We start from the raw sequence: 19,347 nt of genomic DNA on the forward strand, positions 1-19,347 counted from the left end.
AATTCAGAGACAGAAAGTAGAACTTATTAGGGGCTGGGAAAAGATAAACAGGGCTCTCAATCTTATAGAGAGAAAACAGCAATATGAAACTTCTGCAGTCTTCAGGAGATGCCATTCAATATTTTCAATAGTAATTATTAAGCTCCAAGTTTGAGACATTGTTTTATATCCACTGAAAAAGCTCTAGTATTTCTCTACATCTCAGGAGACACAATAAAACCACACTTTCAAGTCACTAGACTCAAAAACAAAGGCACTGGATAAGTAAGCATCACGCTGTTCCACAACCCTATCTTCACTGATGTCCATGTTCACTCAGTATTTTTTCAGAAAAATACTTTAAAAGCCCAACATAGTTCTTTTCTAAAGTGTAGTCCATAGATCAGCTGCATCTGTATCACTGGAGAACTTGTTAGAAATGAAAATCCTTGGGCCCCACCCCAGACTATGGATCAGAAACTCTGGGTGGGAGTCAGGCAATGTGTTGTAACAAGCCCTGCAGGTGACTCTGATGTGCACGGAGTTGGACAGCCACTGGTCAAGAGCACAAGCAGGCCTGGCCTGTGCCCAATCCCAAATTAGAAAGAATTCAGGGAGGAAAGTCCAACACGTGCAAAATGTTTCCCCACGACTTAAAAACAGGTTGAGATAACATGATTTTGAAAGAAAAATGAAAATTACCTATGGCTTTTTGTTTTAAACAGTAAGAGAATTAAAAAGAGAAGTTATCTTTTAAAGTATGAGTTTATTCCCCAGATTTTCTTAAATACCCACAAATTAGTGCTTTTCTTGCAGCTATATCCAGGAGCTGAAAACAACTTAAAGTAGGAACTTTTATCACACATTTAACACTTGTAAGAGAGAGAATGAAACAGTATGAATTTTAAGATGAGTTTTTCAATGATTCAGTAACAAGCACATGGGAACTGAGGATAATTACAGAAACAGCTATTGAACTCTAAAATAAAAACATACGTGATAGAGAAATGGTAAAAAGGTGTTTCATTTAAAAAAAGCTCATCACCTCTCCTGCTGGTTAGTAACCTAATAATGAAAATGATGACACGAGTATTATCTTCTCTGTTTAAAGTAAGGCGGTTCTGTCCGTTTCATGAACACTGGCTCTAGGTCTGAAACCTAAGACAGGATTCTAGGCTTAAAAAAATCTCCAAGTTTACCGCCCTAGGCTAACAGATTCTTTGTGTGACACCAAGAAGTTGGTAATAACTCTTAAATTTGCTTGGACAGGAAAAAATAAGAAATGGATGAGCAGTTAATCAAGTCAAGTAGGATTGGGTCACTGGGACACAGTTACAAGTGGCAGCAAATCAGAACACACAAGGGGCTCAGCTGAGGGTGAGCATGTTAAATAAAGACCAAACAGGAGCATCTGAGGTCTTTACAGCAACGTATTTGCCCGAGGTTTGGCGGATACAAAGGGAATGAGTCCTCAGAAACACGAAGTTAATGAGAAGCTAAATTCAAATAGGCTCCGACTCGATTTACAAATTAACAATACGAAACAATTCTATTTTCTATCTTTTCCATTCAAAAGAAAATTAAAACCATATTCTTACTGCTGGTGTGAACTAATGTCTCTGAACTCGCCATGTTTTTGGTTAGTTCTTAAAGATAAGTGATAGCAGATGCTGATATTATTAATGTGACCAATACATTAGACTTCTAACGAAAAAAATCAGACCAGTACAGCAGAGGTCCCACAATTGTCCCCAGCCATGGGATCGTGAAATGGGACAATTCAGTGACCATTACATGGAAAATGAATGATGAGAAATGTTGTTTCCAGAATGGTTTTCCTCCCTACATTTGTACTTTGAACAAGGAGACCTCATACTTTGTTCATTTAAACATTGTTTTAAATAACCTTCTAACATTGTTTCATTTTTCTCTGAAACAAATCAAATTTTAAAAACTTCTAAAATTTGCTCATGTTAATTGATCTCAGATGTTCCTTTTGACAGTAAAATTACTTTTGTCCAATTCTAAAAAAAGAGTTAGTACTATACTACATGTTAAGAGTGGCCTGGGTCTTTTTGGGGGGTCATTTTTAAAGTATTTTAGGTTGTTATCCAGTGTTCAAAGGAACTAAAGTTCCTATAAAGAGACAATAAATTTGGAACATTAATGATGTAATCAGACCTAGAAGTTAAAGCCACAGTCTTATAAAAATGATTTTGTGTGTTAAATGGTGCCAACACAACATCACTTGATTTTGTTCAACAACTGGTCAAGTCAGGGGGGGAGGGTAAAAATAAGCTGTGATTGAAGTTTAATTAAAAAAAAAAAAAGTCTTCATGGCCTACCAAATAGCTCCTCCATAAACACTCAGCCTAGGGACTTTCTGCCACAATATTAAAATACAAATTCTTCACAAATCACAACTCTATCCCAAATGTTCTTCTATGTCCTATGTTGCTTTTAAAATTCTACTAAATAGCCCTGGCCAGTGTGGCCCAGTTGGTTATTGTCCCGTGCACCGAAGGTTGCTGGTTCGATTCCCGGTTAGGGCACATGCCCAGGTTGTGGGCTCGATTCCCAGTAGGGGACATGCAGGAGGCAGCTGATCGATGTTTCCTTCTCTTCTCTTTCCCTTCCTTCCTCTCTAAAAGTCAATTTAAAAATCTTTTTAAAAAACTTCTAAATAATTCATAGGCTTACAACAGAATTTATTTAAAAAAACACTTAAATGACTATCCCATAAAATGTTCAGAAACACAGGTAACCATAGAAAATAAACGTGCATATACTGCTTTTATTATAATTATGGCTGTTAGCTGAATGAAAACAAATAATAGCTAAAAAGGTTCCAAATGATAAAAAAACATTTGGGTAAGTTATGACACAATTTTTTGAGCACTTAGACAATAGAAATGTATTATATTTTTGTACCAATTGCAAATGAAAAGTTAACAATGAAAGCAGGGAGTTGAAAGGGGCCTCAAACATATTCACTATATTTTAAATTTTAGACAAAGGAGCTGAGAATAGGAAAAAAAAAAACCCAACATATACACCATAACAGTCTTTTTTTTTTTTTTTTTTTTTTAATGACTTCCATTTTAACTCTTCTAAAAGCATTAAGGGCATCGAGACCCTTATTGTAGATTATGTATCATCTCCTCTTTGGCTATGAGGTGTGTAGTTTTGTTAACTAGAGACATCAATGAGTTCAGTTTCTGAGACCAGTCATTTAATAAATTATTTGGATCCTTGGGTCTCTGGAAGTTGATAATTCCTGCCAACCTGTCTACTTTAGCAAAGATGGTCTTGTTTACTACGAGATTCGAGAGAAAAGCCTCCGACTCCTGCAAGAGAGAAAGACAAATTGGATTAAGACCAGATAATTATAGATAATAAACAGAATTTAAGGAAAGCATATTCTAAACTCTTCGTTCAAGAATATGCTGAGCTAAAATTCATTATTTTATGGTTAGCAACTGCTGATTTCCTGTAATAATGTATTTCTTTTCTAGAGTCTAGGGAATGAATAGAACCTGAGTCCACCCAGAGTCAGGGCCAAGTCTGAATCTTCTTCCTGCAAACTTACCACCACAGGTCCTGGGGAAGAGCCTGTTGCCAACAGCAACTTACCTACTCTTTCCTATAGTGCTTTCTCCTGAAAGGCAGTATTACATGGTCAATATGTTTCCAGAAATGCTGGGGTAGGATACAGGCTCTGCTACTTGGCAACCATGTAGCCATGGACAAGGCACTTTGCTTCTAAGGACTATGGTACCCTCATCCAGAACTGAGAAGAGCTAATGAACTAACCAAGAGTCAAGACTCCACTATTCTTCTTTTTCAGTGAAACTGTCACAACTACTTCTGGTAACAGAAATGGCTTTTCAGACCATTACTGTGCATTTCACTTACTGCCTATCACTTTGGTGTTGTACATTTTATTTTATCTACATGAAACCCAGATCTGAACACAAAATCTCTCTAACAGGTCCTGGGAGCTTTTCAGATGAACTGCAGTCAGGTCTCCCTCATAGCTTTTATTTCTACAGTTCATTGTTGGGAACCTAAATATATTTATTATAGAACATATACCTTGAACTTCAATTTAATCTATGGAAAACTAACATATTAAAGTGATGATTTTAACTAGTACAAATAATATTAACTATAAACTGATATTTAGGCTATTTTTTGGTACTTAAGCAAGCTTGGGGAAACTATTACCTAACTTAAAATTAAATAAAACAAAACTGATTTTTTCACTCAATTTTGTAAGTCCCTTGGTATTGACAATGAATGGCTGCAGTCATTCAAACAAAGGCGCCCACTACGTACATCGACAGACAGGTCCAGGAGCTGGGCCATCCTCCGCATCGTGATCCTCGTGTAGTACTTGGCCATTATCCTAATGTTCTGTGGGGAGGAGAGCAAGAGCACACACAAGTTGTCAACAAAGCGGAAAGTCCATCTGTCTTCAGAGCCAAATAGGTTTAGTTAATACGTCAGACTTAGCCTGGCCGGGCGTGGCTCAGCAGCTGAGCGTCGACCTGGGATCCAGGCGATTGGGTTCGATTCCCGGTCAGGGCACATGCCCGGGTTGTGGACTCGATCAATGACTCTCTCATTATTGATGTTTCTATCTCTCTCTCTCCCTCTCCTTTCCTCTCTCTGAAATCAATAAAGACATATTTAAAAAAAAATGTCAGAGTCAGAGCTTTTATTTTTTCCATCGCTCACACTGGAATGATGCTGGTTCTAAACTTCCATAATAAAAGTAAATATTGAAATATTTTGGTTTCCGCAGTTATTTGTAAGTTATTCTGAGTACTCTCCACAACTCTCTTAAAATATATATGGTCAAAATATAGAATTGCCTTAAATAAACTAGTGATTAAAGATTGTAACCAGAGCCCTGGCCAGTATGGCTCAGCTGGCTGAAGCTTTTTGAAGGTGGGGCCATGTCTTATTCTCCCATGCGTCTGTCTGGCACACAGAAGGTTCACAGTAAATGTGTGCTCTACGAATGAATGTTGGCATAATTCAACCTGTAGTGATGCCAAGAAGGTCAAAGGTCAGGTTTAAGATATGTTACCCATTTCTAAAACTACCAAGTGAGTACCAGATAGAAAACACTCCCAACGCCCATCAACCCTCACATTAAGAAATTCCTTCTGGGCCTGGCCAGGCGTGGCTCAATGGTTGAGCATCGACCTAGGATCCAGGAGATCGTGATTTGATTCCAGGTCAGGGCACATGCCCGGGTTGCAGGCTCGATCCCCAGCAGGGGGCGTGCAGGAGGCGGCTGATCAATGACTCTCATCATTGATGTTTCTCTCTCTCTCTCCCTGTCCTTTCCTCTCTCTGAAGTCAATAAAGATATATTAAAAAAAAAAATTCCTTCTGGTATACGTACTACAAAATTTTGGGTTCTTGAGAGGTGCTCTCAAAACGAAGCATGCTAACACATTTGATTATCAAACAAAAAATAAAAGCTTATGCTCAGATTCACCAAACTTGACTTCTAAACTGGCATCTCTACCATGCCAGATTCTTACGTGTTCAACAACTCTGTTCTTCAAGTCCTTCCACCTTTTTTCACCTTCTTCTGTATAACCAAAAACATCAGTTGCAGGACTTTCCAGAGAACCTTTTCTTAATTCCATTCCATAGTCTTCAACAAGTGTAGACCAACGCATCAACTCCATTGTGGTAAAAAGCTTTAAAAGGTCCCTGTAAATGGTATAAAACTTAATATTTCAAATCTGTAAAATAACTTTCATCCAATAGAATAGCAAGGTTTTAAATACCAACAAAGACCGTTTTTTAAAAATATTTTTATTTGCAGAATAAGAACCGAGTGGATTATTACGAACATTATCAATTTTGCTACCATTTCCCCACAGTAATTCTGAATACAGCGTTCCTGTGCTTGCCATTCTGCGCTCTCCTATCTTGCATTTGCCAATCTCTGGGCTAATGACTATAACCTTTTGTTATAGATAATGAACCAGATAAAAGAAAAATAGCTTAAAAAAGTAAAAACCCACTGTGCTTATGATAACGTGTACGTCTAGTTTTATATAATAGGTTTTCAGAAGTAGGTACTTCAGAAAAATCACAAAGCCCCAACTACTGAAGGTAAAAACTTCATTAAACAAAAGCTGCTAAAATTAGCTTGAAATAAAACTTCTACTTGATAAGTGGTTTAGAGTGAAGTGTGGAATCATCTCATTACATTAATTTCTAATGCAGAACTATAAGAAACATTTCACTATTATATCTAGTTTTATTCTATAATACAATCTATCAGCAACCAATTAAGTGTACCCTTAGGTTAACCAATTTTTTTTCAAAATGGTGCTTCTACTGAGGTATACTAAACTAATTATAAAGGTACTTACTTATATTTAGGAATTTCTTCTAACTTCTTGTCACCACTTATTCGGTGAACCAAATCTGACTGTTCATTATCAAAAGGAGCCAAGATAACATAGAGGACAACACTTTTCAGAGCCTAAAAAGGTTGTACAACACAACAGGTTATATGCAAGATTAGAAACAAAATGAAAACTTTGTCAGGAACTGAAAAATCAAATAATTGCATATATTCATTTTTAACATTCTACTCAAAAGTCTTAGGAGAAAAAAAAAAACCTTGCCAAGCTGCTCTTTTCATGCCTTTCTGTAATATTTAGTTTTCATAAAATTATTACAGTAAGTCTTTGCTAATTTTAATTACTACCTGGGCTATTTATAACAAAATCATATGGAATGCACAAATAAGCTATTTAAAATCGTTTTTGTAAAATAATTTTCCAAAGTAATGCTAGCTCTTTATCTGTAACCTTGTTGGTAGGTGACCTGATGTACATATTTTTTAATAGTAAGCCTATTTCTTTCAAGGTAATAAATAGAGTATTATCACCATTCGTCCGAATCACTAAGGATAAACTGAATTATCGAAGCAGTGAATACAAGCAGCATTATAACACTGCATATAATTATTGTTCAAGATTATTTCATAATAAAATTTAAAAATGCAGATTGTTCCTACTAAGTGCCAAGGTCAAGTTAAGATTGTCCTTACCTGCTGCCACTTTTCACTCTCTGCCTGTATACAGGGAGTGTCGTATATTGCTCTGTAATGCTTACAGATGGACAAATAGGAGCCCTCATGTTGATCCAACTGAATCATTAAGTTATAATACTTCAACTTTAACTTCTGAAAAAAAAAGTTGACAAAATAAATTGCAGTTTATGGGGGGTTTTCCCTAAACAATTTTAAAGTAAATTCATATTGAGAAATATGCTTACCTCTGTATTTTCTTCCTGGAAAAATTTGGTGTTAATCTTCTTGCTGATTATCTGTGTACGAATGTAATCCTTCACAGCTAGGCAGAGCCTCATTTGCTCCAAAATAAACTCCACTCGCTCTTTCTTTTCCATTGACCCATAGGTTTCCACCTAGCAGAGTAAGCCCCCAAATTAATTTATAATATTTTAAAACTGCAACAAAATTAAATGTATATTAAAATATTCACCCTAGATAAATAATAACAACTTTCACACATTTAGAGAGAGCACTGATGATGACAGAAAAAGCTAGTTTCTTCCAGGAAATTATATAGTAAAATAAAAATTTTCTCTTTGGTGTAAAGTTCTATGAATTGTAACGCATTTATAAACTTGTGTAACCACCAAGATACAGAACAATTCTATCACATCCGAAACCTTGGCGTACTGGGACGATGCTCTAAACAACGGAGCTACCTGACCAGGGCTAAGTCACATAACTTTTTTGAATCTCGGTCAGTTTCCTTGGCTGAAAATGGGATAAAAATAGTGTTGTGTGTGGATATTAAATGAGATAATGTATACAGGGAGAACAGGACATGTTTAAATAACAACAAAAAAATGAGAATGTATAGAGCACAAGAGCCTTCCAGCCTTATCCCTTCCTTTAGCTAAAATGGACAAGGTACATGATTGAAAAGCTAGAATAATCAATTTAACTTACTGCGGTGCCCTTGAAGGGCTAAAACTGTAAGCTAAATTTTGAGCATAGTTCATGTACATTTTTCTGTTGAGAGTTTATGGTTTTTCTCAGATTTCTTTAGCTCTTTGCTGTCTCATTTTAAGGTCTCTCTTAAAAACTGCCCTGAAACATGGCAAATTATAAGGCAACTTTTTTGTTAAACCAATTTAGCCTAGAAATTGACCACCAATCAAATATTCATTAAGAATAAAACCAATAATTGCAAATTCCTAAGGTATAAATAAATAGTATGTAAGTTACTGATTTCATTTAAATTGAGGAGAATTAAAAATGTTCAAATAATAGCACGAAATCAAGATTAAGTGTTGATCTTAATTTTTCTTCAGAACTTCTTTAGCAGTTCAATTTATTTGGGATCACAACTATTCTACTTCCAGCTACTTTAATAACCTCATACTCTACTGTCCTCACTCTTAATTTTGGCGCTTTAGAAAAAATAAAGTGCCAAAATAAGCTATTTCCACAGGAAAATACTGCTGACCAAACAAAGTTTCACACAGTCTAGAATGCAGCACCTTACCTGTAACTCTTGTAAAATGGAAGCTGCCTCTTTGACGTCACCATTTTGCTCTTTGATAGTTGCTAATGTTTTAGTCAGTCGAGCTCGCTCAATTTCAACATAAATCTACAAAGACAAGATATTTATTATCATCAAAATTCCTACAGAAATGTGTTTAAATTTAAAAGACAACTGAACTGTTATTCAAACTAGGCGTAGAGTATTTATCTTGGCGTCATTGTGCACTTTACCCCCCATGTACAAACGGAGCCGTGTAAGGAACAGAACCACATGCTACATAAATGGCACCGAAAACAAAAAGTACCTTTAAAGGAACTGATTACTGGAAAAATAACACCCTTCACAAAGAGCATATGCAATCCAGTAGCTACAATTCAACCAATACTCTAAGCTGGTTTATCTTTAAATACAAGGCTAAGGTGGTGCAATATACAGATCTTGTAACACAGAAACCCACACCTGAAACCTACATACCATATTAGCCAATGTCATCCCAATAAATGTAATAAAATAAATAAATACAGGGCTGATTTCTTTAAAAGTATCTGCTCTTGCTAAGTATTAAAGTTACTAGCATTTTTTTGTAGCTATACGTAATATTAGTGGATTTGAAACTTCCAACAAATTAAACTTTAAAAATATAACTACATAGCTTACAGAGCCTAGGAAACTAATGTTCATGCTATAGCTTACCCGTTTAGCCTTTGCCCTGCAGCAACCCCTTTTCCCCACTCAATCCCCCAAAACCTTAATCTCCAATAATAAATGACTTACAGTTCCCTAAATATACTAGGTGTTTTTTACTTTGATATCTTTGTATATTATTTTCCCTATGTGTAAAATGCCCTGTGGAACTTCTATTCATTCTTAAAAAGCCAGCTCAGCCATCATCAACTCCTTGAGGCTTCCCTGGGCACCTCAGCCAGTGAAGCCCTACCTCTGTGCTACAGGGAACTACAGGCACACTGCTACTGTCATGACAGGGCCCAGGAATTATTTCTAGGATTGATCTGAGGTAAAAGAATAGTTCTTGTGCATTTTGGACCTAGCACATTTGGGCCTAACACAGGCCCTCAATAACATTTACTGAACTGAACTGACAGTTAAAAAAACAAAAAGTTAAATACAAGCTAAACTTTTGTCTTCAAATCACAAAAATCTGTCTAGAAAGAAACATACAGTCACCATTTTGTACCTGCCCTTTCTTAGAGAAATATGACATTGGGGCATTGTGGGGAAAAGCCATCACAGTGAAATTTTGAAAATTAACCTCACACTGGAAATAGTCTAATAATTTAAATATTAGAGTGAAACCTTAGTTATCCCAAACACAGACTTTTCAAGCAGATTTAGGCCAGGGTGAAGAATTAACCTTATTTTTACAAACTAATATAAAATGTCTAAGTATTTAAGTATCTCTGAATATAAATAAGAGAGTACTTATCACTGTGATTCATGCCAACAGATAACTCACCTTTCCTTCCGTAACCATTCGTAGAGTATCAATTAATCGAAGTTTGATCGGAAGGTCAGTGATTTCCTCAACATAAGTACAGCATTGTTGAACCATTTTGGCAACAGCCTAAAATAATAAAAATTGTTCATTCCTCATACAGGAAAAGTAACTACATTATTGAAGGAAGTGCTGTGGTTAAGGCTGGTCTTCGCCAGCAACTCTACACACTAAGATGCCTCTAAAAGAGCATCAAAACCTCCGACAGCTAAGAAGGAACGAGAACCCAGGAACAAATCAATAAAGGCTGGGAAATCCTCAGATGCAAGGCTGTCCCCCTCCCCACTGTAACTGGTGGGCTGATTACACAAAAGGGAAGGTGGAAGGGGCATGTCTTGGAAGGCCTGACTGCTAGCTTTTTCTTCACCTAAGCAGAAATGTATGAAAGAAATGAAAACAGACTAAGGTAAAAATAATAATAATAATGATGATAATGAACAGAGAAAAGCAGAGTTCAACTTTGGCTGTAAGAGCAGTGAAGAAATGACGAGCAGATAAAATGACTAAATAAAAAAGAGTCAGTGGCAGAAGCAGAAGGTAAAACAGTTCCATCATCTGGGTGGGGAGGAGGAGCCACAGTCACCTATACTCATCCCTATAAAATGTGACAGTGAAAGGAGCAGCATCTCTTGCCCAGAGTTTCCTCACAAGTAATATAAGCAGGTTGGATGACATTTCCTCCAGTTCTAACATTCCATCTAAGTCAGGGATCAGCAAACCTTTTAAAATGATTATAACACAATTATTTAAAATAATAAACATGAAGATATGGAGCATTGTGGAAATAGAACAAAGCTATATCAACACTTTCACTACAATTTTATAAAAATATGCAAATATATAAAGACTAGAAGAAAAAACAAAAATAAAAGCAGTTATGAGAATATAGACAGAATTTTTTAAAACTCTCTAGAACCCAGCAGGCGTGGCTCAGCGGTTGAGCATCGACCTATGATCCAGGAGATCGAGGTTCGATTCCCGGTCAGGGCACATGCCCGGGTAGCGGGCTCGGTCCCCAGTGGAGAGTGTGCAGGAGGCAGCCGATCAATGACTCTCTCATCATTGATGTTTCTACCCCTCTCTTTCCCTCTCCCTTCCTCTCTGAAATCAATAAAGATATATTTAAAAAAAAACACAAAAACCCCTTTAGAATGTTATGAAGTTGACTTAACAGATTTAAAACAGATTCACAGAAAGGTTTTCTAACAGTCCTTATGTATTTGTTTTTGTGCAATCATGAACTTACTTGTTTTAACTGACTCCGCCTTTTTGACAAAAGCATAATATTTTCATTAAGTAAATCCCATTCTTTAGCCTCATAGCACATTTTCACTACTGCAACTAAGATACGAGATGTAGACACCATATCAGAAGCCTATAAAAATGAAAATATATCCAAAGTTAATGGAAGCATGTTAAATAAAATTATTAGTAACTGAGGTTTTTCGCTATGATCTACTCACAGTACGGGTCTGTTTTTCCAAAGAGAGAAGGGTTTCAATGACTTCTTGAAGTCTTCCTTCCTAAAACAGAAGATCAAAATGAACAATGAAAATACCACCATCAACACAAAACCAAATAACTAGGTTAAAATGAGACGTTTCTGACAAGAAAAGAAAAACGAAAGCCTATTTTAGAGGAAAAGGACCACTCCATAACCACTTCTGTACTTTTCATGATAGTGCTCGCTTCTCCAATGGGTTCCACAAGGCAGTGGTTTCCAACTTGGGGATCATAAGCTATCTTTAACATTTCAAGTACCTAAGAGAAACTGAATACAGAATGACGATGATTTAACACTTAGGCAAAACATCAAGTCTTTGTTTTGGATTCTAATTTATCAACTCAGTGCAGTAACATCTATTTATCTTGTTCTAAACAGAGATTCTTAACTGGCAGTCTTTAAAGAATAAAAATGGGAAGATGAGTGATTTCTTTATAAATCACCATAACATTTTAAAACATTCAGTTTTGAGGAGAAAATATAAAGGATATTTGGTGGTAAAAAGATAAGAAACCCTGGTTAAATTACTTTAAAAACAAATAACAGCCCTGGCTGGTGTGGCTCATTTGGTTGGAGTGTCGTCCCGCACACCAAAGGGCTGTGAATTTGATCCCTGGTTGGGCCTCAGGTGAGAGGCAGCTCGCTCTCTCTCTCTCTCTCCCTCCCCCCCACTCCTCTAAAATCAATAATAAAAATAAGTAAATAAATAACTGTGCTGAAGAGGACTAAAGACCACTTGGTAATACAACACTTGCTATGCCCAAAATCATGATCCCTTTCTGCCTCCTGATAATAACCTCTACCTCATATGCAAAAACAAGACATTCTCCCTGGGACATATTAAGAAATGAAAAAATAACAAAATTCAAATAATATAAACTTAAATGATAATACGCCAGGACTAAAATAAGCCATCCTATTAGGAACCCCGAATTTTGCTAAAAACAAAACCAACCCGCAGCACAAAATCTACATTTATGATACTGATATTAATAACAATAAGTGAACTGGGAGCACTGAGGCAGGTTTTATTTAGAAATTGTTTTTCTAGCTGTAAATAATTTTTTTTTAATTTAATGACATTCAGGGACAGCATATGAATACACTTTTACTGATGAAAGACACGAATTAAACAGCTTTTGAATTAAGGGTACAAGTAACTGGACTTTTCAAAAAATACTGTTTCCGTGTTTCCCAAGGCAACTTTTAAACTATGAACTTTCTATGCAGCAGAATATGTACTGCAAAGCCATTGTTTGAATTTATTTTAATGGTATCTGAAACATGTACAATTACTAACATTTTAACAATGTTTCCTATGCAAAGGGGAGCACCAGTTCTGAGAGCGCTATAGATTACATATACAGTAAATGCTGGCTGAAGAACAGAAACCACATCTATGGCCCTGGCTGGGTGGCTCAGTTGGCTGGAATGTTGTCCCACACACCAAAGGTCACAGGTTTGATTCCAGGTTGGGGCGCATACGGCAGGCAACCAATAGATGTTTCTTTCTCACATCAATGTTTCTCTCTCTCTCTACCTCTCTCTCCTCTCTTCTCTCTCTAAAATCAATAAACATATCCTAGGGTAAGGGCAAAGATAAATAGATAAACAAACAAACAAACAAATAAATAAAAAATCTATAAGTTCTCCAAAGTAAAGGCTAATGAATAATAAAATATCAAAGAATATTAGAACTGGAAAGACTGGCAGACATTATTTAATCCAATCATCTTACTTTAGAGAGTAAAAGAACTGAGGGAGCAACCAGCTCAGCCACAAAACTAACCAGCAGAACCAGAGCCCAGGGCTCTTATTTCCTGGTCCAATGTTCCCTTCACTAAACTAAACAATATTAGTTTAAATCAAGCTTTTGCTGCCTTTGCTTTGATCAAAGTAATCTCTGTAGGGAAATGGTTATCATCTGGCAACAAAATGTAGTGCCAAAATAGTTAAAATGCAAAATAACTGTTTATTCACGGTCACTTCCTGTTGCTTTTCCAATTACTGTTAGTCACATGACTGTGATAGACCGAGTATAGTTTACTATATGGCATTCAAATTCAGAACTATGGTTTTCAAAGAACTGAACCCTACATGTTTGAGGGAATCACATACTGCTCTAGAGCAATGGTCTGCATGTATCAATGAAACATTAAATGCCACCTTCTCACAAAGATGTTCTCAGATAATGCTCTCTAAAATCAATAGTCACTCAGCACCTCCTTTAACACTCAAGTCCACTGAGTTTCTTCTTTGCAATGACCCCCAACTCTGTTCTATTTTAATGTTTACTGTCTTTGTAATCTCACTAGAATGCAAACTCTCTAAGAGCAGGGACAGTGTCTATACTGTTGACCACTGTAGTTCAATGCTCTGTACCTGGACAAGCACATAATGTCGCTTCTATAGATATTATGGTACATCCCTTTATACCTGTGCCAGTTATTAATGTGCATGTCTTACCTCCTAAGTGGTCTGTAAGTTCCTCTAGGGCTGAACCTCGTTTAACTAATTGTTGTTTCCCTCACACCAATTGCACATAGTATGCATTGAATGTCTTGACATTGACCTTAACTATTCAGTTGATCTTAATGGCTTACAATTCCTGATTCTTACTATCACAGTAAGTAGAATGTGACAAGTTATATGGCTAACAACTCAGTGCTACTTGAGGGAGATTACCACTAATTTCATTAAATACAATTCCCAATTCTCTAATCATCCCACTTTCCACCCCCTACCTTCTATGTTCAATCCTATGCTAAACATCTTCCTCCTTCCTTTCCTATCTAATCACAAGTTCTTGAAATTCCACCTCCTCAATGCTGCCTTTCAACTCAGAGGAACAAGATGGCCAGAGCTATCAAAACCAACTTGTTGGAACATGTGACTTTTGTGAATCATTTTTCTCATTAAAACAATCCTTGCAAATGAGATAAATGACTAAGGAGTTTGTTTAAGATCAGTACGTGTGGGGTATCTGTAAGTTCTGTATGCCTATGTTCATCCTTTAACTCCCAACTGGATATATGCCTGGAACATAACATGAACATAATCATCATAATCATAGCTAGCATTATATAGAACTTACACAGCAGTAAATATTAGTTATTATTATTTGCTAGGTGAGTGTCAGGACACAGAAACAGAACTGTACCAGGTCATAATTGTAGGAGATTTGAATGGCCTAGATTTGGCAATTTGACTACCCAGATCTAGACTTCATTCCACCTTTTGAAGGCTTCTGCTACACATGGTTTTCTCACCTGATACATCCTTATCAGTCTCTATACACATATAATTTTCATCTTCAAATGTCTTTTACATTAAAAATAAAAAGTTTCTTGCCCGACTGGCATGGCTCAGTGGTTGAGCATCGACCTATAAATCAGGAGGTCACGGTTAGATTCCAGTCAGGGCACATGCCCGGGCTGCAGCTCGATCCCCAGTGAGGGGCGTGCAGGAGGAAGCCGAGCGATGACCCTCCTCATTGATGTTTCTCTCTCTCTCTCTTCCTCTCCCTGAAATCAATAAAAACAAATTTAAAAAAATAAAATAAATAAAATGTTTTTTAAGGAAAGTAAGCACAAAAGTGATAGTCCCTTAAAGAGGTTGTGGTATGTGGCAGAAAGAACACTATGTGTGTTCCCAGGAGACCTGAGCTGGATCCGGCTCTGCTGTAGACCACTTCAGCTGCCTGAACCTCAGTTTTCTCACAAGTAAAATGAAAAACTTTCTTCAGTTTTGATGGGTTCAAAATAAAAAACAAAACAATGTATGCTTAAACGTTCCATATGTTCCAATGTAGAAATGCAATGCTAAATAAGTATTTTCTTATGTTTAACAGAATGGTTAGAAAAATAATATAAAATGATGAATAAATTGCAAAACAGAGAGACATACCTTTAAAAAAGTTAACTAGGACTGTAAGACAACCATCTAACCCAAAAGTTAAAAGCTGTGGGTCTGTATAAATAAAAACCAAATACCCCACCATCTCCAAGCTCTCCCCTCCCCCCAATAAAGGCAATCCACACCTACACCTTGTTTTGTTCAACTGGTGTGCTGGCTTAAAAAAAACCCACAGAATCCAAGTGCCTTTAATTTTATTTAGTTTAAAAGGCCCCAACATTCCCTATTTTAAACATTTCTGTTCCGTCTGACAACTAAAATGACATCTGGCTAGAGTTGCAAATCTTTTCAACTGTCTTGTACATAACATCCTGAATAAATGCCACACATATAATCACTAGAATCGTAGTAGTGAAATATTTTTTCTTATTAGCCTATAACCTACTTGAACCTACTTGAGGGTAAGAGCTTTTCTAATAATCTTTATACCCTCCACAATGTCTAGCAATGACTAGGTCTTGCACACAGTAGACTATCAGAAGACATGGATAAAGGGAAGATTTTTTTTTCTCCCAGGTCTCAGTTCTAGAATAGCTGTACTTTTTAAAAAAATTTATTCATTTTCAGAGAGAGAGGAAGAGGGGCAGAGAGAGAGAAACATTGATATGAGAGTAAAGCATCAATCAGCTGCCTCCTGTACACCCCCTCCCTAACCCTGGCATGTGCCCTGACAGAGATTCAAACTAGCAACCTTTTGGTGCAGGGAACAACGTCCAACCAACTGACCCACAATGGCCAAGGCTAGAATAGCTGTACTTCTTTAAAGCAAATGGTTTCTTCTTTATGGACCCTGTCATTCTACTAATTCCAAAGTGGTAGTTCAGGGGTGACTTTGGCCTGTAGGTATGTTTTATTTCTCCCTCAAAATAGAAGAGTTGACAAGGCCTCGCCTCCATCCGCAACTGGCAACGGTTAACTGGAGGCAAAGAGTTATTGCCCTTTTCCCTGGGCAAGTGTTCAGAAGTTCAGGTTTTCCTTACACATGGCACACTAAGCAGGACAGCATGGTGAGAGCACAAGCTCTAGAATACATCTGCTGGATTTGCATCCTGGCCCCATCACTTTACTACCTGTATGACCTCGAAGCACGTGACTCAACTTCTGCCTGCCATCTATGAAACAGTAACAACAACAACAACGACAATACCTATCACATAGGGCTAAGGTGAGGAGCAAATGAGTTAATGCATGTAAGCATTTAGAAGAGTGCCTGGCACTGCAGAAACTACTCCATAAATGTCAGCTATCGTTATCTCTCTGGCACTACAGGTGTTTGAATTTTCCAACCCTTAAGTAACTGATGATGTTTCTTTACACTCCACTAGAAAGCTCAGAGATGAATTTACAGTTCCCCTCCATATAATGTACTGAACCTATTACATGTATATCAACTTAATCATCTTTCCCTATCCTTGTTTTTTATAAAGCCCCATGAAGTTCTCTTTTGGAAAAAAACAGGGGGGTGAGCATTAAAAAGGGTTCTTTCTGAAACTAAACGTGAAGTATTAGCTGACACTCCTCCTGTCCCTGAATTTGTTACACTTTAATGGACTTACATAGTAAGCTCTGTAGGGAACAAAACAACCCTATTAGTGAATGCATCCCAGGTGGATAGCAATAAATGTCTGTGGCTGGAGACTGATCAAGGAACTTAATGAGCCCTGAGCATAATGAGGCCTTAGCAACAGCCCACGATGGAGCTGATTCAACAACCACCTATACCCTAGTCAGACACACCAGGTTTTGAACCCCTGGTTCTACCTATTAATAACTGTAACGTTTGACAAACAACTCTGAGCCTTGGTTTCTTTATATGTAAAATGACACAAAGTTGCCTGACACATCGCAGGGGGCGTGACAAATGTGTGGATGAAGTTAAATTTCTATCCTATGGGAGATAAACAACTGGGCTAAACTACTATTCAAGAACTCCTCTAATTAGGTTATTCTGCATTCTAGTGTCTATTTGTCTTTATTTATGTAGTTCCCGCTGCAGGAATGACTCCTTCCCAATCTTAATCATTCTTCAATGCCCAACATGAGCATTCACTTCTCTGTAAAACCATCCCTTATCCCACCAGTAAGAATGAACAGCTTCCTTCTCTGTGTTCCAGTAACACTCTGTTTATACTCGTATGGCATTCATCGCCAGGCATGACTTGTCTAATTCGTTATGTACACGAACTCCCCCAGGACAGAAATCCTGTGTTAATCACCTCGTACTATCACTTTCCTAGCCCCTTTTCCTGGCCAAAGGCCAGGCACATCGCCACGATCCATAAACAACTTGACATAAATTGATTCCGCAGTAGAACGAAACTCCCTGATCCAGCATGAATGCTGACGCGGCCTTAACCCAAGTAAACGTTAAACAGTATCCAAGAAAAAGCAAAAAGTACTATCCGGCCCCAACTCCTACCGGGAGGAAGTGACCATCTGTCCCGGGGAGGGTCTGGAAGGCTGTATGCACCAGCATACCCCGCCTGGAGCCTCCCTGATCAGGTGGACCTGGGGTGTCCTACTCAGGCAGGCCCAACCCGGGCAGGGGATGCGCGCTTCAGCCCTAAGGCCCCCTGAGGCCTAAACAGGCTCAGCGCCGTGACTCAGCCCCTGGCGCCCGCCAACAGACAGCCGGCCTCCCCTCACCTTGGCCAGCTTCTCGCACTCGGGCAGTCGCTGATCCACCGTGGCGCTGTAGTCCACCTCCATCTTGACGATGCGCCCATCAGCCCGCTCCGAGCCGCCGTCCGCCATGGTCCCTGCCCAAGCGTCCCTTGATGCCCCCTGTTTCGGCCACCACTCGTCACCCACACCGGAAGCCGCCTGCGCAACCGCTCAGGCAGTGCGTCCGGAGCCCGCGCGAAGGACCCCACGAGGCCCCCTGCGCTGGCCTCCAGTCAGGCAGTGCCGCGGGCAGCCTGGGGGCGGAGCGACGGGCGGGGCTCACCCCTGCCGTCGAGGTCCGGTTCTGTCTCCGGTGACTGACTGACTGACTGACTTCTCATCTAAAATTTGCGGTGAGGAAAACTGTCGCGGAATAGGCCTTCCCATTTATTCTTACGGCCCCGTTTTTGCCATGTTATAGTATCTCAGAGCCGTGGGCAAGTCGCTTCACTTTCCTCAAATCTCGGTTTTCTCATCTCTGTAGGAGCGGGCTGAAGTAAACCCCAAAGAAAAAAGTTCTGGGGGTCCCACCTGGTTGGGCATCTCGGCGGCTTAATCCGTGGGATCAATGAAACTTCATAAACGAAGATGTGACAGCGGCTCAAGTAAAGTATGTGGGTTCGTTTTCGTTTTTACATTCATTGCAAAACAGCAAAATATGTCTTTTGAGATCCAAAAGCTAGAACATATGTGCAGTAGAAGATACAAAGCGTCACTTGCCTGTCGGCATCACCAGTCGCTGCTGAGGTAAACGCTGCCATGGCAGTAGGTGTGTTCTGTGGGCTCCTCCGGCCTCACAGGGGTTTTCTGCTTGGTGGCCTGATTTTTCCAAAATCGCGGAGAACCTCTTGGTAAAGTTCCGACTGTGTGAAAGGGGGATCTTCCACTGTTGCACAGAAGAATTCTTAGGAATTTTAGCCCATATTAAAACTTCAAAAAGAATCGCTTGGCATAAGTAATATGGGAGGTCGAGGTTTTGTGAGAAGACTTTGAAAAGACAAAAACTAACAGAGGTGCGGTAGAGGAAACCGGGGTTATGGTGTCCAGAACTCTGAAATAGGAGCGTGAGGCGTCTGAGAAAGAGGCAGATAGGTGGCGAGAACTCTAGTCGACTCCCACACCAAACTGCAGCCCGATCTCCCTAAGCTTGGAGGTAACAAACAAACAAAAAAAGAGAAGGCAAATTGAAATCT

The 19,347-nt window shown here is 38.5% G+C and overlaps 2 protein-coding genes across 3 annotated transcripts in view; one reads left to right on the top strand and one right to left on the bottom strand.

Annotated features, from left to right (window-relative positions):
* Positions 1-2,753: 2,753 nt before the first annotated feature.
* PSMD12 (proteasome 26S subunit, non-ATPase 12) lies at positions 2,754-18,363 on the bottom strand. The gene is made up of 11 exons (XM_081162631.1): positions 18,137-18,363; positions 11,535-11,594; positions 11,318-11,446; positions 10,033-10,140; positions 8,559-8,663; positions 7,297-7,446; positions 7,070-7,204; positions 6,384-6,496; positions 5,538-5,712; positions 4,318-4,395; positions 2,754-3,326 (listed from the first exon to the last, which is right to left on the bottom strand). The coding sequence occupies exons 1-11, from the start codon at positions 18,242-18,244 to the stop codon at positions 3,117-3,119; spliced, it is 1,371 nt and encodes a 456-aa protein (XP_081018757.1). The 5' UTR covers positions 18,245-18,363; the 3' UTR covers positions 2,754-3,116.
* Positions 18,364-18,393: 30 nt separating this feature from the next.
* PITPNC1 (phosphatidylinositol transfer protein cytoplasmic 1) overlaps positions 18,394-19,347 on the top strand; it is a 190,203-nt gene continuing 189,249 nt past the window's right edge. The window contains exons 1-2 of one of the 2 annotated variants that reach the window (XM_081162710.1): positions 18,394-18,507; positions 18,639-18,764. The gene's annotated coding sequence lies outside the window, so the exon portion shown is untranslated. The remainder of the gene's footprint in view (positions 18,508-18,638; positions 18,765-19,347) is intronic. The other variant, XM_081162712.1, reaches the window with a different exon arrangement.

Source organism: Miniopterus schreibersii (assembly GCF_964146895.1).
Source record: "Miniopterus schreibersii genome assembly, chromosome: 16".
In the NCBI taxonomy this organism is placed as follows: Eukaryota; Metazoa; Chordata; class Mammalia; order Chiroptera; family Miniopteridae; genus Miniopterus; species Miniopterus schreibersii.

Excerpts from the sequence above, each read along its gene's own strand:
- PSMD12 (XM_081162631.1), bottom strand. The coding sequence starts at position 18,244 with ATGGCGGACGGCGGCTCGGAGCGGGCTGATGGGCGCATCGTCAAGATG. Across the intron at positions 8,664-10,032 it reads GAATGGTTACGGAAGGAAAG|ATTTATGTTGAAATTGAGCG; the intron begins GTGAGTTATCTG and ends TTGTCTTTGTAG. Across the intron at positions 7,205-7,296 it reads TCCAGGAAGAAAATACAGAG|AAGTTAAAGTTGAAGTATTA; the intron begins GTAAGCATATTT and ends TTTTTTTTTCAG.